The sequence below is a fragment of the Truncatella angustata genome (assembly GCF_020726525.1).
Source record: "Truncatella angustata strain MPI-SDFR-AT-0073 chromosome Unknown BKA67scaffold_2, whole genome shotgun sequence".
Lineage (NCBI taxonomy): Eukaryota > Fungi > Ascomycota > Sordariomycetes > Amphisphaeriales > Sporocadaceae > Truncatella > Truncatella angustata.
Window position 1 is genome coordinate 6,489,880 of NW_025763382.1, and position 14,231 is coordinate 6,504,110.

At 50.8% G+C, this 14,231-nt stretch overlaps 6 protein-coding genes across 6 annotated transcripts; 3 read left to right on the forward strand and 3 right to left on the reverse strand.

Annotated features, from left to right (window-relative positions):
• Window positions 1–8: 8 nt before the first annotated feature.
• BKA67DRAFT_208731 (Six-hairpin glycosidase-like protein) lies at window positions 9–2,724 on the forward strand. The gene is made up of 3 exons (XM_046095472.1): window positions 9–919; window positions 982–1,415; window positions 1,466–2,724. The coding sequence occupies exons 1-3, from the start codon at window positions 229–231 to the stop codon at window positions 2,351–2,353; spliced, it is 2,013 nt and encodes a 670-aa protein (XP_045962457.1). The 5' UTR covers window positions 9–228; the 3' UTR covers window positions 2,354–2,724.
• A 538-nt stretch (window positions 2,725–3,262) lies between these two features.
• On the reverse strand, window positions 3,263–3,722 carry BKA67DRAFT_656434 (putative glutaredoxin; the record flags this gene model as incomplete). The annotated part of the gene is made up of 2 exons (XM_046106936.1): window positions 3,263–3,519; window positions 3,623–3,722. 2 exons carry the CDS (start codon window positions 3,720–3,722, stop codon window positions 3,263–3,265), a joined length of 357 nt encoding a protein of 118 aa, XP_045962458.1.
• Window positions 3,723–5,632: 1,910 nt separating this feature from the next.
• BKA67DRAFT_656435 (BAG domain-containing protein) lies at window positions 5,633–6,598 on the forward strand (the record flags this gene model as incomplete). Its single annotated transcript, XM_046106937.1, has 1 exon — window positions 5,633–6,598. The coding sequence occupies one exon, from the start codon at window positions 5,633–5,635 to the stop codon at window positions 6,596–6,598; it is 966 nt and encodes a 321-aa protein (XP_045962459.1).
• Window positions 6,599–7,482: 884 nt separating this feature from the next.
• On the forward strand, window positions 7,483–8,576 carry BKA67DRAFT_656436 (ribosomal protein L13; the record flags this gene model as incomplete). Its single annotated transcript, XM_046106938.1, has 4 exons — window positions 7,483–7,503; window positions 7,736–7,871; window positions 8,062–8,374; window positions 8,438–8,576. 4 exons carry the CDS (start codon window positions 7,483–7,485, stop codon window positions 8,574–8,576), a joined length of 609 nt encoding a protein of 202 aa, XP_045962460.1.
• A 1,792-nt stretch (window positions 8,577–10,368) lies between these two features.
• On the reverse strand, window positions 10,369–12,244 carry BKA67DRAFT_557465 (Alpha/Beta hydrolase protein). The gene has a single exon (XM_046102261.1). It carries the CDS (start codon window positions 12,067–12,069, stop codon window positions 10,582–10,584), a length of 1,488 nt encoding a protein of 495 aa, XP_045962461.1. The 5' UTR covers window positions 12,070–12,244; the 3' UTR covers window positions 10,369–10,581.
• A 262-nt stretch (window positions 12,245–12,506) lies between these two features.
• On the reverse strand, window positions 12,507–13,626 carry BKA67DRAFT_674071 (GPR1/FUN34/yaaH family-domain-containing protein; the record flags this gene model as incomplete). The annotated part of the gene is made up of 5 exons (XM_046108749.1): window positions 13,354–13,626; window positions 13,090–13,285; window positions 12,922–13,032; window positions 12,825–12,870; window positions 12,507–12,771 (listed from the first exon to the last, which is right to left on the reverse strand). The coding sequence occupies exons 1-5, from the start codon at window positions 13,450–13,452 to the stop codon at window positions 12,507–12,509; spliced, it is 717 nt and encodes a 238-aa protein (XP_045962462.1). The 5' UTR covers window positions 13,453–13,626.
• Between the last annotated feature and the right edge of the window lie 605 nt (window positions 13,627–14,231).

Below are 14,231 nucleotides of genomic sequence, written 5' to 3' on the forward strand. Positions count from 1 at the left end.
CAACTCAACATCATGACGAAAGCGTTCTTGATATTCACCTCCAGTTCACGTGGAAGGTTTTGCTCGGTATTCTTTGTCCCGTAAAATGGGGTCGTCATGTTCACTGGACCGAGACCTCGTCAGTGATAGCTATGGATCTGCAATACTTATACACGCCATCCACCGCACCCAATATGCTCCTGTATATTTGTGTATCGATTTGCAGGACTGCAGGACTATATCTCACCAATGTCAACGATGAGAGCAATCACGCTATACTGCCAGCTCGCCCTCGCCACGCTTGCGGCGGCCGATGTTCAATACGGTGAATATATCCTGGCTCCATCATCACGGACACTAGCTCCTGCGTCTGTATACCAAACAGGTGGTGATGTGGAAGGCTTCGATGCCCTCGTCGACCCCGCGAGCCAGGCTTCTACGACACTAGATGGAGAAGGTTATGTCACTCTGGACTTTGGCAAGAACATCGCTGGCACTGTTAGCTTCCAGGTCGACACGCTGGAGGGCGATGATGAGGCCATCGGTTTCACGTTTACCGAGAGCTCAGAATGGATCAGCGCCGAGTATTGTGATGCTACACAAGATGATGGCATTGATTTGCCCTTATGGTTCAATCTGACTGGACCTGGTCTCTATGAAGCTGACAAGGCGCACCAGAGAGGTGGTTTTCGATATCTCACTGTTGTCCATAACGCAACCGGCACTGTGAGCATCTCTAACTTGACGGTCTATTGGATAACTTCGCCTGAGATGGACAACCCCGCGGCATATACCGGTCACTTTCACAGCAACAGTGAGAAGCTGAACCGCGTGTGGTATGCCGGCGCCTATACGAACCAGCTATGTTCTATAGATCCGACCACTGGAAATTCCCTTGGTCAGCCTCTGGAGGGGTGGCACTACGACTACACCATCTCAAGTGAGTAGCTATCTTTTTGAATTATTTAACGTAGAAACACATACTGACCACTACCCCCCAAGATGGCACCTCGGTTCTCGTTGACGGTGGTAAAAGAGATAGGTTGATCTGGCCGGGTGATATTGCCATCTCAGGCCCCTCTATCTTCGTATCCACCAACAGTCTGGATCCAATCCGCAATGGAATCGATGCTCTGTTCCTTCAACAGCAGGCCGATGGACGCTTGCCATATGCTGGAGAACCATTCAATGAGTTCATTGGCAACAAGACAAACACGACTGTTTGGCTCTGGAGTTTCACTTACCATTGCCATACGCTCAACGACCTTTATGACTACTACTTGTTTACTGGTGACATCGAGTACTTGGAGTCATACTGGAGCCAATATACACTCGGAGTCAATTATCTGCTCCAGTTCATCGACTCTACGGGCTTGGCGAATGTGACCTCGAGCTCTGACTGGCTGCGTGTTGGCATGGGTGGGCACAACATTGAGGTAACATTCCTTAGTGGCCGTCCCCATGATTATGCTGACGATAAGTTAAGGCCAACTCAATTCTATATTTCACTCTAAAAAACGCTATTAGTTTAGCGGCCGTCGTCAACGACAAGAGCGACGTCGGCAATTGGACCATATCTGCTGCTGGCATTCCGCCTGCTGCCAACGACCTCCTATGGGATGAGTCAGTTTCGCTCTACAGAGACAACGACACTCAACAGGTTCTCTACCCGCAAGACGGCAACGCCTGGGCAATCATTTCTGGCGTCGCAAATGGCTCTCGAGCCGAGGCCGTTAGCGACTCCCTCGCAGCGCGCTGGATCCGACCATATGGGGCACCAGCACCTGAGGGCGGCGAGACCATCTCACCTTTCGTGTCTGGGTTCGAGATACAGGCACATTACAAGGTCGGAAGGGCCGACCGAGCCGTCGACCTCACAGAGTTCATGTATGCTGACTTCATGCTCGACGACCCGCGCATGACAAACTCGAGCTTCATTGAGGGTTACTCGACCAATGGCAGCTTGCACTATCCGGCTTACAAGAATGATCCTCGTGTCAGTCATGCCCATGGCTGGGCCACGGGCCCGACGTCGAGTTTATCGTTCCTGGGCGCGGGCATCCAGCTTTTGGCCGCCGCCGGCAAGACGTGGAAGATCGCGCCCGCGCTTGGTGGGCTTACCAGCCTCGAAGCGGGCTACGAAACGCCACTTGGCGCATATGCTGCTGAGTGGCATAACAGTAGTTGCGGTTTCACGGGGAGGTTCGAAACTCCTGAAGGCACATCGGGATCATTTGACATAGCGATAGGACCGGGCTCGACGAAATTGTCGCTTGATGGTCCCGGAGGCATCACCGAGGTCGATGTCACGAACGAGGCAGTGGTGAGTGTTGATGGCCTCGCTGGTGGCAAATATACCGTGACTATTTCGTGAGGACAAGGGTTAAGATATAGCTTTTGACAAAGTATTTGTGCGAGATACTGCGAATATCGCTATCGATATTTTCTAAAGAACCCTGACCAATTTCCTCGACGTACTTTGAGGATTCTCGTTCTATTTCAATACTTCCCCTATCACCTCGTAAGATTCCTCAAATTGAAGCACCCAATCTTGTTATCGATTTTGTGTGGGTGACTATCCCTATTCATCCCGAAATCCCTATAAATCATAAACAAAGTCATACTAACCGTGTGGAATGCAAATGATCTGGCCGTATTCGCGCGTTCTTGATCAGTTATGATCTGATATATCCAGGCTTGATGTGTTTAGGAGAGGGAAATACATTAGCACTTCTTGTTTGACTGGACGACGTGCACAAAGGAGATTCAGTGTTGGATCCTTCTAACCACTCACAGCAACTTTCTTTCGGTTCATCCCATCGACTCTGCTGATACCTGATTCGGTATCACGACAATAAAAGCACAGTGAACGTGCCCTAGACACGGTTGGCTGTGGGATATATGTATTAAATACATATTTTACAGAGCTAGGGATTCCTTCTGCACCCATCTGAATGGGATATACCGATCGCAGTAGGGGAAGACGAGATGCCGTAGTGCGCATGATGTAAACAATGTCAATGGCCACGATGCAATTTCCTTGCGGGAAGTGGCGCTTGTAGGATTTTACTTGTCTCTATTATGGTATGTAGACTCGAGTATGGAACCATGGCAATATGTGCTGTCATTCCTCCGTGTCCTTGCGCTCAGGACCTGAACTCGAAGTGGACCTTTCGCCCATACCGATGAGTCTTCCAATTCCTCCGAGGTCTATCGCGGTGTCTATGAAAAAGCACTCGTTTCTGTCCTGGCCTCATAGCTTCCCACTCCTTTTGTCACCGAGTCATAAAGCACCAACGCTCTTCAGCAGCTGGGGCAGCTCGCCGCTCTTGGCCTGGAGGTCGCTGTTTCCACCAATGTGCTTCTGGCCAATGAAGACGTTGGGGACGGTGCGCTGGCCGCTGATGTCGAGGAGGGCGGACTGAATCTCGGCGCCATCGGGGACCTGGTCGAGCTCGATCGCATAGAACTTCGCGTCTAGGGAAGAGAGCAGCGATTTGGTGGCGCTGCAATAGGGGCAGTAAGACTTTGAGAAGACGGCTGTTGAGAGAGTGGCAGAGGGGTTAGTCTTGGGATTTCATTGAACTTGGATATGGGAGCGCGACGCAAATGCGCGGGCTATTAAAAAAAAAAAACCACTAACCGACAGCATTGTCGTCAATGATCTTCTGAGCCTTCTCCTTTGCGGATGCCATTACTTCTGGAGTTGCGGAGGATGCGAAAAAGCGACGCAGGAAGGACATGAAGTTGATTAGGGATAGAATCACCACAGCGACTCGTGGACAGAACGAGGGGTAGATATTTATATACAGTATGGACTTATGAGCGAGCGCCAGTTTTTGCCGAACTGTTTTGGTTACAGATTCGAAAGCCGTCCGGATCGGGTCGTCGTGATTTGTCAAGAGCAATGGCGAAAGTGGACTCGACGATCAACCCCGGCCTAGACTAATCGATTTGCATGTGGCTGTCACGGAACAGCTTTCGAATGTATTCTATGACTGATTACTGATAACAAAGCGAATGCATTTACACTTTCGCGTAGTTCTGGAATGCATGCGTATTCACATTCAGTTTGTTTTGTTTTCCGAGGCGATGCGAGCAATCCAAGGGAAACCACTGAACGTTCCAGGGCTTTTCTTTCGCCTGTCGCGAGCATGGGATTTGCTGCGGGATGGATGACGCAACATGGCATATGACATATTGGCACATGGCATCATGACCACCCTTATCGCCGATAGCATCTCTGAATACTCTCAAGGTTACGGCGAGAATTTAGAATTCCTATGACAACTTGTGAGAATGCTATGTCAACGCATGACAAATCTGGCTTCCGTCAATGCTGCGCTCTATTGAACGGGACTTCAGTAGACCCTTCGACACGTCAAGCCGTGGACTTCGTGCTGGTTTCCGAATCTTTGTCTTGTGAGTAGAAATGATCAACACGATCCATAAGATTGACCGAGAATGGCTTGAACGGGTAGCCATCGCGCTGTTATTAGCTGTCCGCACTGAAGCCCACTGGATACCCGATCCCTGCGATGCGTTTCTGCCACCGCCTTACCCAATGTGACACGAATCGTCCTTATCCAATTGATGCCTCGATAGAAAGTGAAGCTCGTACAGCAGTCGGTTTTTAGACAGATCGGCCACCATGCAGATCACTTCGGCATGGGCCATTTCTCAAATGTCGTTACTTTGCGCAGGTGGACTTGTACAACAACTTGAATATACTTGCAGATTGTTGCAGAAAGAAACTTACGGCATAAAAGCCTCTCCCTTCAAAGCAATTCATCATTGAGAGGAGACGTACCTCTTCTTCGCTTACCTAATACCGACAAAAGTCCTCCGGCTGCAGCTATGAAATTTGTGGAACTTGTCGCCCGGGCCCATCCAATTAAAAGTCTTGGTAGTCTTCTACGTTGCCGTTCAAACCGTTTGTTGTAGTAGCATGATTCCCATCCTACTCCGTACATCCCTCATTGCTTCTACGAATGACAGCAAGGCTCCGGCTGCAGTAGCTGAGCGTTGATGCAGTGGACAACGCACCAGGATTGAAGAACGCAGTACTGCCTGGTATCAGATCCAAACACGACTTGTCTCCCTCGAAGGCGTTGCCCATGTGGGACAATCTTTAGCCTTTGCAGATCTTTCTACCGTAAAATAAACAAGCTGCATTGAAAGGGGTCTTGATTTTTTTTTTCTTCCCCAGCAGTCACTCACGACTGGAGATTGACGGACCGGCCCCACAAGCGGCGCTCACGACACGAATCGAATCGAAGTCTTCTACTCATTGACGTCCGCTGACAGGACGCCGTCCCAAGTTGCCTCGACTCCACATTCTCCGTTCCCCTCCTTTGTATTCGATTCACTTCTTTTGTAAATACTCTAGTTTCCCCGGGTTTGTCCTCAAACGTTTGAGGACTACCCAAATTGGTTCAAGGTGGCTTCGGATCAGGTAATATTGGCATCTTCTGGTGCCCTCCAGAACCTCACTGCATATCTGCCACCGGGATTGGCAACATACGTCAACGCGACTATTGACCAGCTATCGGGGGCTCTTGCTGGCTCCAACGAGTACCTTGCGGCTCAGGGACTTTCACCGACAGTAATCTACTCGACGCTTGCCTGCGCCGCTTTTGCAGTTCCCTTAGGCATGTCTCGGTACTACCGCGAAGGTCTCTCACCCTTTGCCTCCCAGGACGGCGGCGGCGCACCGCGGGTGACGGAAGACGACTTTAGCTACATCACTTCCGAAGACTTGGAGCACTCGCTGCAAGTACCAGCCCGGAGCTACGACCCAAAGAGCCAGCCACCCTCGAGTGCCAAAGTCGATGATGATGTTCTTCTGATCAAGAACAAGGCTACCATATATCCCGTCCACTTTCCCGCATACTCGATCGGCGATGGCAAGCTCTACGTACGGGATGTGCGCGACCGGGTCGGTATGGTCATGGAGGTCGGTCCCAAGCAAACAAGGCGTATCAAGATGCTCTACAAGGGCCGACAACTAAAAGACGAAGACGTGCCGATCCGCGCATACAACGTCAAGAACAACAGCGAGATCCTGGTCGTTTTGCCGGAAGGCGGTGTTTCAGACGACGAGTCCGATAGCAGCGAGGAAATCGTCGTTGCTGATTCCCGAGACGGGCAGCCGACCAAGAGCAAGGGCAAGAGCAAGAACAAGCGGGGAAAGAAGAAGAAGAGCCGAAGCCCACGCGAGGGGAGCAGTCTCGACATACCAGGAGCTGGGGCGGACGGCAGGAGATCAGACACGGAGGAATCGAGACAACCCAGCAGAATGCCCACGCCGCCGCAGGTGCCCAGCGGGGCATTGGAGAAGCTGCAGGCCATCTCGTCGCATTTCAACACCAAGCTGCTGCCGTTATGCGTCGAGTTCTCTGCCAGTCCGCCAAAAGACAAGAAAAAATGCGAGGACGAGCACAGGAAAATCAGCGAAACGATCATGCAGCAGGTGATGCTCAAGCTGGACGAGGTGGACACGGGGGGAGATCCGGACATCAGAGCCAAGAGGAAGCAGCTGGTCACTCAGGTGCAAGACGTGCTAAACGGTATCGACCGGCATCTGCCGGAGGGTTCTACGAAACCACAACTGTATTAAGAAGATGGGCAGAACATAGGCTGAGCTTTACTCTATACATTTTGTCTTTTTTTAGTGGTCCTACGCCTGCAATTAGATTTACACTTACTCTTTGTACTGGTCTTGCCCTTTCGTTCGGAGCGGACGTTCCAAGCAGCGATTATGACGGCGTGTATGTTTTAGGCTTAGGGGGGGACTGAGGAACAGGAAGCAAACGGGTAGGTATTGTTGTGCTAACTACGGCTTGGCCTGGGCAGGGCACATTATGAGTTACGCAGATTGCTTTTGGCTCTTGACACGGAGAGCAATCTACAAAGAGACAGATTATTATGATGATATGGAAATGGACGATGGACATTTGCACAATTGTCGCTGCACAGTGCACAGTGCCGCTAATGCACATAGATGTGCACGCCAGCTCCAAGGTTATGCCAAGGTAGTGCTGGCTTGTGCACGCTGCTCAGTGCGATTGATGTGTGATATGTAATATGTAATGCTATTTGCCCTCCCCCGTAGGTTTGGAAAACCCTAGCGGGCCACAGCTCTTGTCATTCCTCAATTCTCCACTATTCTGGTTCGGGGCAAGCGCGAACGGGCAGCGCACTCCGCCCAGCGTGTGCCAGCGGCCGATTAATTTTCAATCACACAAGTCCTCTCTGCTGGATTTGCGACTCAATCAACCCATTTCACGACACCGACGACAACCCCAGCGAGGAATTAATCTTTCCTAGCTTTCAAGGTAAGCCGAATTTCAGAGGATTCGATCCATTTCCAGTCTGGAGTTTGCGTTGCGAGCTTGGATCTGCCAACACAACACCCTCTTCTTCCCTCTTTTTAATTCATTCCTTCTTCCCCAATCCACATATCTACATCAGACCAGCCCGCGCTGACGATTCCGAAAGAAGATGTCGTCCTTCGAGCCTGTTGTGAGTACTCTCCAACCCTGTGCCCGAACCCAGAACCACTCCCCGGGAGATCATATGGTATCATGTGCAAGGAGCGGCATGGACGGATTGGAAGCCTACGACAATTAAACACCAAGATCGCAAAACTAGGGCAAGAGCAGGGCAATGATATCAGAGACGCCGGGAACTCGAAAACCAAATTTGATAGGCACACAACCACTGGAAGCAACGAGACTGACTGTGTCCCAATTAGGTTGTCATCGATGGCAAGGGTCACCTCCTTGGTCGTCTTGCCTCCATCGTCGCCAAGCAGCTCCTGAACGGTCAGAAGATCGTCGTTGTCCGCACTGAGGCCCTCAACATCTCTGGAGAGTTCTTCCGCGCTAAGCGTACGTCGCACCCTGCTGTCCACGTCTGTTTTCTTTTTTTGGTCGTGTCTCTGGATATTTGTCGTTTGGTCCAGGCTAGACCGATGTGGCATCGTGTCTGCTTGGTCTAGGCAAGAGACATGGGATCGATCACCCGCGGAATGTAACATTTGGATGCAAGATCACGAGCTGACATGATTTGGATTTACAGTCAAGTACCATGCCTACCTCCGCAAGATGACCCGTTACAACCCGACCCGTGGTGGTCCCTTCCACTTCCGCGCCCCGTCGAGAATCTTCTACAAGGCCGTCCGTGGCATGATTCCCCACAAGACTGCTCGCGGAGCCGCCGCTCTTGAGAGACTCAAGGTCTTCGAGGGTGTCCCTCCCCCCTACGACAAGCAGAAGAAGATGGTCGTTCCCCAGGCCCTCCGTGTCCTGAGACTGCAGCCCGGCCGCAAGTACTGCACTGTCGGCCGCCTGTCCCACGAGGTTGGCTGGAAGTACCAGGATGTTGTTGAGAGGTTCGTGTTCTGTGTTCCAGGTATCATTCTACGGAGCAGCTTGCTGACAAATTCCCTCCTTAGACTTGAGGAGCGCCGCAAGGCCAAGGGTGCCGCATACTACGAGCGCAAGAAGTTGGCCCAGCGCCAACTGTCTGACGCCAAGAAGAACGCCAAGGTTGACAGCAAGACAAGCGAGAAGCTCGCTGGCTTCGGCTACTAATTGTCTGGTCCTGTCTTCGTCATTGTTCGTTCTGAATTCAAATCAGTCTACGACTTTCTGCATCATTTTCGGCGGGGGGCAACGGTCAAAACAAATCATCATACCACGACACCATGAGAAAAACCTTTGCACTTAGATCGGCGTGAGGGAAAGGGGGTACGGTACTCCTTCGACTTTTTTGCTCTTGTTACCGGAACAAGAGCCAGGTCATTCGGATGAGCGTTGGGGGACACCAATTGATATGTTTCACAACCTCTGGGGCGACCTGTCTGTGTTCATTCGGTCAATGCTAGGAAGTCTAGGATCCGAAATGTGAAATGAACCAAAACAAGTGAATCATGCCGTGTCTTCTCATGGAATTATGTCTCGTGCTATTATGGATGTGGATGCTGAGATGAGGCTGACCAGCAGTACGCTCGTTTGATGATGATAGGAACCAGATTAAGCGGGTTTCCCTCAAAGACAACTCAGTCTACAGATTTGGTTGAGTGCAGAATTCCTGAATCGTCAAGCCCGCAAAGGCGACAAACGCAACCTTGTACATAGCCTCACTTTATTTACCAGCGGCATATATCTATCATCCTACCAGGCGCCACATGACTGTTACATGACATATGAAGCTCGGCTTTGACAGGAGAGATGTGTTACTGATTTATAATGCTAGTGGTCGTGCTTGGTGACCGAGGATAATTCCCACAAAGTTACATATTGTGATCCCAGCGCCGTTTTCCAAAGCGTTTCGTTTCAGAGATAGCCCAACGAAGCATTGTGTTATCTTGTTGACCAAAGTATCAGAGTTAAGCAGTACCGTATTATGACAATTTCTTTAGTGGTTTGTAGGCTCCTCTCCCTGCGTCCCGCAACTACACTTCCAATCATGCGATGTTGTGCATTACAGTCTTGGTAAAGAGCCACTAGTTATAACGTCCCAGCCGTCCTGTACTAAGGCCAGGTGATGTAGGCTTTTCCACATGAATTCAATGACTGTCAGAAAGCTAAGCTTTGATATGGCCGCAGGCGAACATAACAATATTTGAGGTGAGACTGGAAAGCTACACTCGTCCTTCGTTATCCACGGCATGCAAGAGTTGAAGTCGCATGATCACTACACATTTAATTCCAGGGGTTAGACTGTCTCAAGACTGCTAACCAACAAATACCTTTCAATGCTTAGCGGTGTAAGAGCACCGCACTTGCGTGGATTGAGCAATTTGCCTGAAGCTGCTTTGACTTCCCAAAGTGACTAGAATTAATATCTCGTTTAGAGACTATATGACCTACGTACGAGTCGATCCTACATTTATCTAGCCAATAGCAACCGGGCGCATTCCCACTAACACTCTCTGAATTGAAATTAGAAGTATGGTTTTAAAAGCTATAGTTGCTGTGATATTCCTCGAAAATTTAGCGAGAAATGACTTTGTCGATCGACACCAACCGGCGACTATGTACAACAGTTCATCCCCAGAGTGGCAGTCTTCGATGCCCCACATTCCCCGCGCACTATAATCCAGTGGGGTCAGGGTTCAGGGTTAATTAAGCATAGGCACTCGATAGGGAAAAGACATGTTGAGATGCCATCGGGTAGAAGAAAGCCTAGCTGATATTGTAGCAGAAGTCGGTCGAAGTAGTTTGTCTTGAAGGGTAGCTTTCGCAAGTATTACCGGGGAAAATATGTGATGTCGAACATGGTAGAGCCCAATCTGATCATGGAAGCATTTTGTATGGTCATGCTTATTAGGTTACAAAGCTTGAGCACCGTGAGTCAAGATGGGGACTTCAGAACAGTTCATTTTCACGGCGTATGGAACCGCAACTGACCACTCTCATGCACTTCACCACTTTATATGTATCAAGTATCTGCCAGCATGTTCGTCTATCATATGCTTCGCTTTTGTTATTTACATGCCTGGTAACCAGGAAACATTCAGCAGACAGCTACATACTCAGAGCTTGTATCAGCCGTTGTCATCTCCCTAGGCTATCCTGGACCCTAGACGCCTGTCTATGGGCCCAAGGACGTTTCGTAGCTGTATTTCGTCGCGCCTGCCCATTGCAAAAATGAATTCCCAGCCGCCTGATATTGTCCATGCGGTAGCAGACTTTGGACTTGATTCGTTACGCAGCCGTTCTTCTTGAGCGGCTTCCCCTCAAAGCGGTCTTGGATCCACTGCAACCAAGTGTGCATTGTACCGACGAGCATCGGAACATGACCCACCCCCGGCGCAACGAGATACTCCAGGTCACTATCAGAGAAACGCTCGCACGTGTCCTCGACAGTCTTGGTCGTCGTTGGGTATGGAACATACATATCATCTCCTCCCTGAAGCACCAGCATGGGGCCCCTGAACTTCTTCCCGCCCGCATTGGCGAGCCCGCCGTACGCCGCCGCATAGTAGCTCTCATTCCAGCCAGGCTGCAGGAGCTCTCCAGCAGGAAGCGAAAAAAACAACTGAGTGCTGACGGCGATGCCGCCTTGGATCTCCTTCAGCAGCCCCGCCCGCGCGATGCCGAGCGGCGTGAGCCACGTATCCTGGCGGAAGGAGGGGAAGATGCCCCCCAGGAACAGGCTGAGCCACGGGACGATGAACGAGGGCACACCGGTGAATACGTCTGTGGTGGGGGACGCGGCGACCGTGCCCACGTGGGCCCGCGCCAGGTCTGCGAACCCGGCCGAGCTCTCCAGGGCCTCCGCGACCGCCCACGCGACGCCGCCGCCCTGGCTGTGGCCCAGGACCGCGAATCGCCCGTCCAGCTTGTCCCCGAAGGCCCCAAAGGCGGCCCGCAGGGAGTATAGCGCATCGCTGGCGCTGACAGGGCTCGCCAGGTATTGGTGAGGGATCTCGCTGCCGTCCCAGGACGCCGAGATCCCGAGTCCGGCATAATCCGGGGCGATCACGGCGTACCCGGCCTGCGCGAGCGCGAAGGGGGCGGCATGGCCGTACCACAGGCTCCTGTCTGTCGACGGGGCCGCCCTGGCGAAAAAGCCGCTCGTACCGTGGGTCCAGAGGACGACGGGGGCCTTTTGAGTAGAGTTGTCATGTACATCACGGGTCGAGGTTTCACTCTCAAACTGGCGTGGCGTGTATGGCCACAAGACGAAAGCGCTTGCCGGTATCACCGTGCCGTTGAGGTTCTGCGTCGTGTAGAGAAACCGACTCAACGCAGTATTGGGCGGAAGTGCGAAACTCTCCGTCGGGGTGAAGTCTTGGAGCTTGAGGATCGCACCCGCTGCGGGTACGGTCCCGTTGATCAGCGGCGGGAGCGTGTAGAACTCGTCCTCGAACACGCCGCCGTTGGCATGTTGGCTGCGCTCGAAGTTGACGACCGTGTTTATGGCCTTGGCTTGTTCTCCGGTAAGGTTTGCGCCAGAGATTTGCGAGTCTGTCAGGGCGAATGTAGAGTTGAAGCTGGTGGACTGCTCCGCTACAGGTGGTGCTTGTGCCTGAATCGAGGGCAGGAGAAGCCAGCCTACTAATGCCAGGTACCGCATCTCGGTTGGTCAACTGAATACAGGTTATTTACCAAAGCTTCTAGTGAACGAGATTTTAAAGGCTCGAAGTGGTGCACTGGGAGAGTAGGTCACGTCTGGATTCATGTGGTATTCAATGTACTTTTCTCAATTATTATACTAATTCTCGATAGAAACTGTTGTTCGTCAGCTTGATGGTGTAAGCTCCTACTGCCATTGATTATTCATTAAAAATGGAGACGATACATTCGTTCATAATGTCTCGCTATAGAAGAGGTGATCCGCAACCACTTCATTAACCGCATCTGGCGCTGGCTCCCAGAAGTTAAGTGGGACCCGATGTCCGCGGACTTCCACGGCGTTGAAAGTTCACTAACAATCCCGATTCCACCCATTCAGTTGGCACAGATTTATACTAAAGTGCTTATCGTTGGGAAAACTTATTATGAACTAACAGCTCAGTTCCGCTTTACACCTAGTCTTCGTTCTCGAGCGAATAATGATGTGTCTCCTAACGGGACATTAAAAGGCAACGCGTCCTGGCACAGTTCATGTGCAACCACATAAAAGCCTGCTAAAGACGCCAGGAAACCAAAAGCTCCAGCTGCGGTCGTCAAATTCTGGCTGGCGGCTGCTTTACCGTCGGCGATCGAGAAGTGCGAAGCGCAATTGAGAACGTAGGAGAGCTCCAACCCCGCATAGATGACGATGTTCGCGACATTGCTGAAGGAGGATTTAGTAGCAACCCTGCCGAGAAACTTCGGAATGGTACCCACGTTGTTAAGGAAGCGACAAGGAAGAAGAAATTGAGGATCGACCAGACTAGTCCGCTTAGTTACGACAGACCAAGCGTTCTAGCAGCTATCTACTTACCTAGAAGGTACAATCCAAACGCATTGTGGTACTCTGCAGTCTGTCCGCCATACGAAGAGACAATGCCCATCGAGGGCATTAGTAACACACCGTATCCGCCATAGTAGAGTCCTTAATAACATTGGCAAAGTCTTGACTTTTTCACCTCTAGGTTTGGAGACTACTCACCGAAAGCAGAGAGCACTGTAAATGCAAACGTATTACCTCTCACCATCTCCCACTGGGCAGAGACGAGTAAACCAAGGCCAGCTATGAAGCAGAGGTCTCCGATGAAGACGGCTTGGTTTGACACGTCACGAATGCCCATCATGGAAAGCGAGAGCGTCATTAGCACCGTCGCAAAGCCTCCGAAGCCTAGTGGACCCTGTGGTATTATGTTTCAGCTCTTAATTCTTTCCCCGGAACTCGTCGTGGTGCTGAAAACTATCTCACAGGATTGGCGAGACGCTTGGTAGACATGGCTAATGCGTCGGGTGTTTTCTCTAATCCCGGCGAGGGTAGCTTCTCCACATCTAGATCTGGTGGAGGCATTTGTGTGAACTATATTTGGTGAAGTGACTGTCTTCAGTGTGGTATTGTCTAATCAGTGAGATGTTAACATCGTCATTTTCTTTTTAAATGCGGCGAGGTGAGGTGAAATTGAACACTAAGGGCAGATTCCGTATGAAATGGGCGGTACAGCTATATCTATAAGGAAGAATGTGGTGGACACGTGTACCGGGGAAGGCCGGGAAATTCTTTTTTTTCTTCTTCCCCTTCTCTATTATTGTTAATAATACTTTGTCGCTCAATTCAAGATCATATGCCGGTCTACGTATACATGGAGACAGTAGTCATTGAGTTAGGTCGAAGCATGCCATTATGACTAATATTTTGGAAAAAGAGTTCTCAACAATGCTCATACCATTAGCGAGGTCCACTCCCGCGGGTGGGAATATAAAGAAGAAACCGACACAGCTCGACCTAAGCAGAGCCCGATCGGGGCAGCTTGACTGGTCAAGTGAAAAGGCCAGCCTAGCCTACTCTACCTATCAATGATGGCGCTTCATCACCCGATGTTAAAATTCTCTAGTAACTGCAGAGACAGCTGTCGTTCACGAATATATTCCAAGGACTTCATCATTTGGTATGAAATTAGACATCGCCGGATCGACTTCGGGAACTCGGCGATCGTCCTTGTCAATACATGGCACCCGATATCCACAGAATGGCCTTGGTAGGAACAGGTATGCTCGCGAGCTGTTAGCTTATTTTTACGAAGTCGAAAACGGAAACATGAGGCCGAGCACCAGTAGATGAATAGAGCTCAA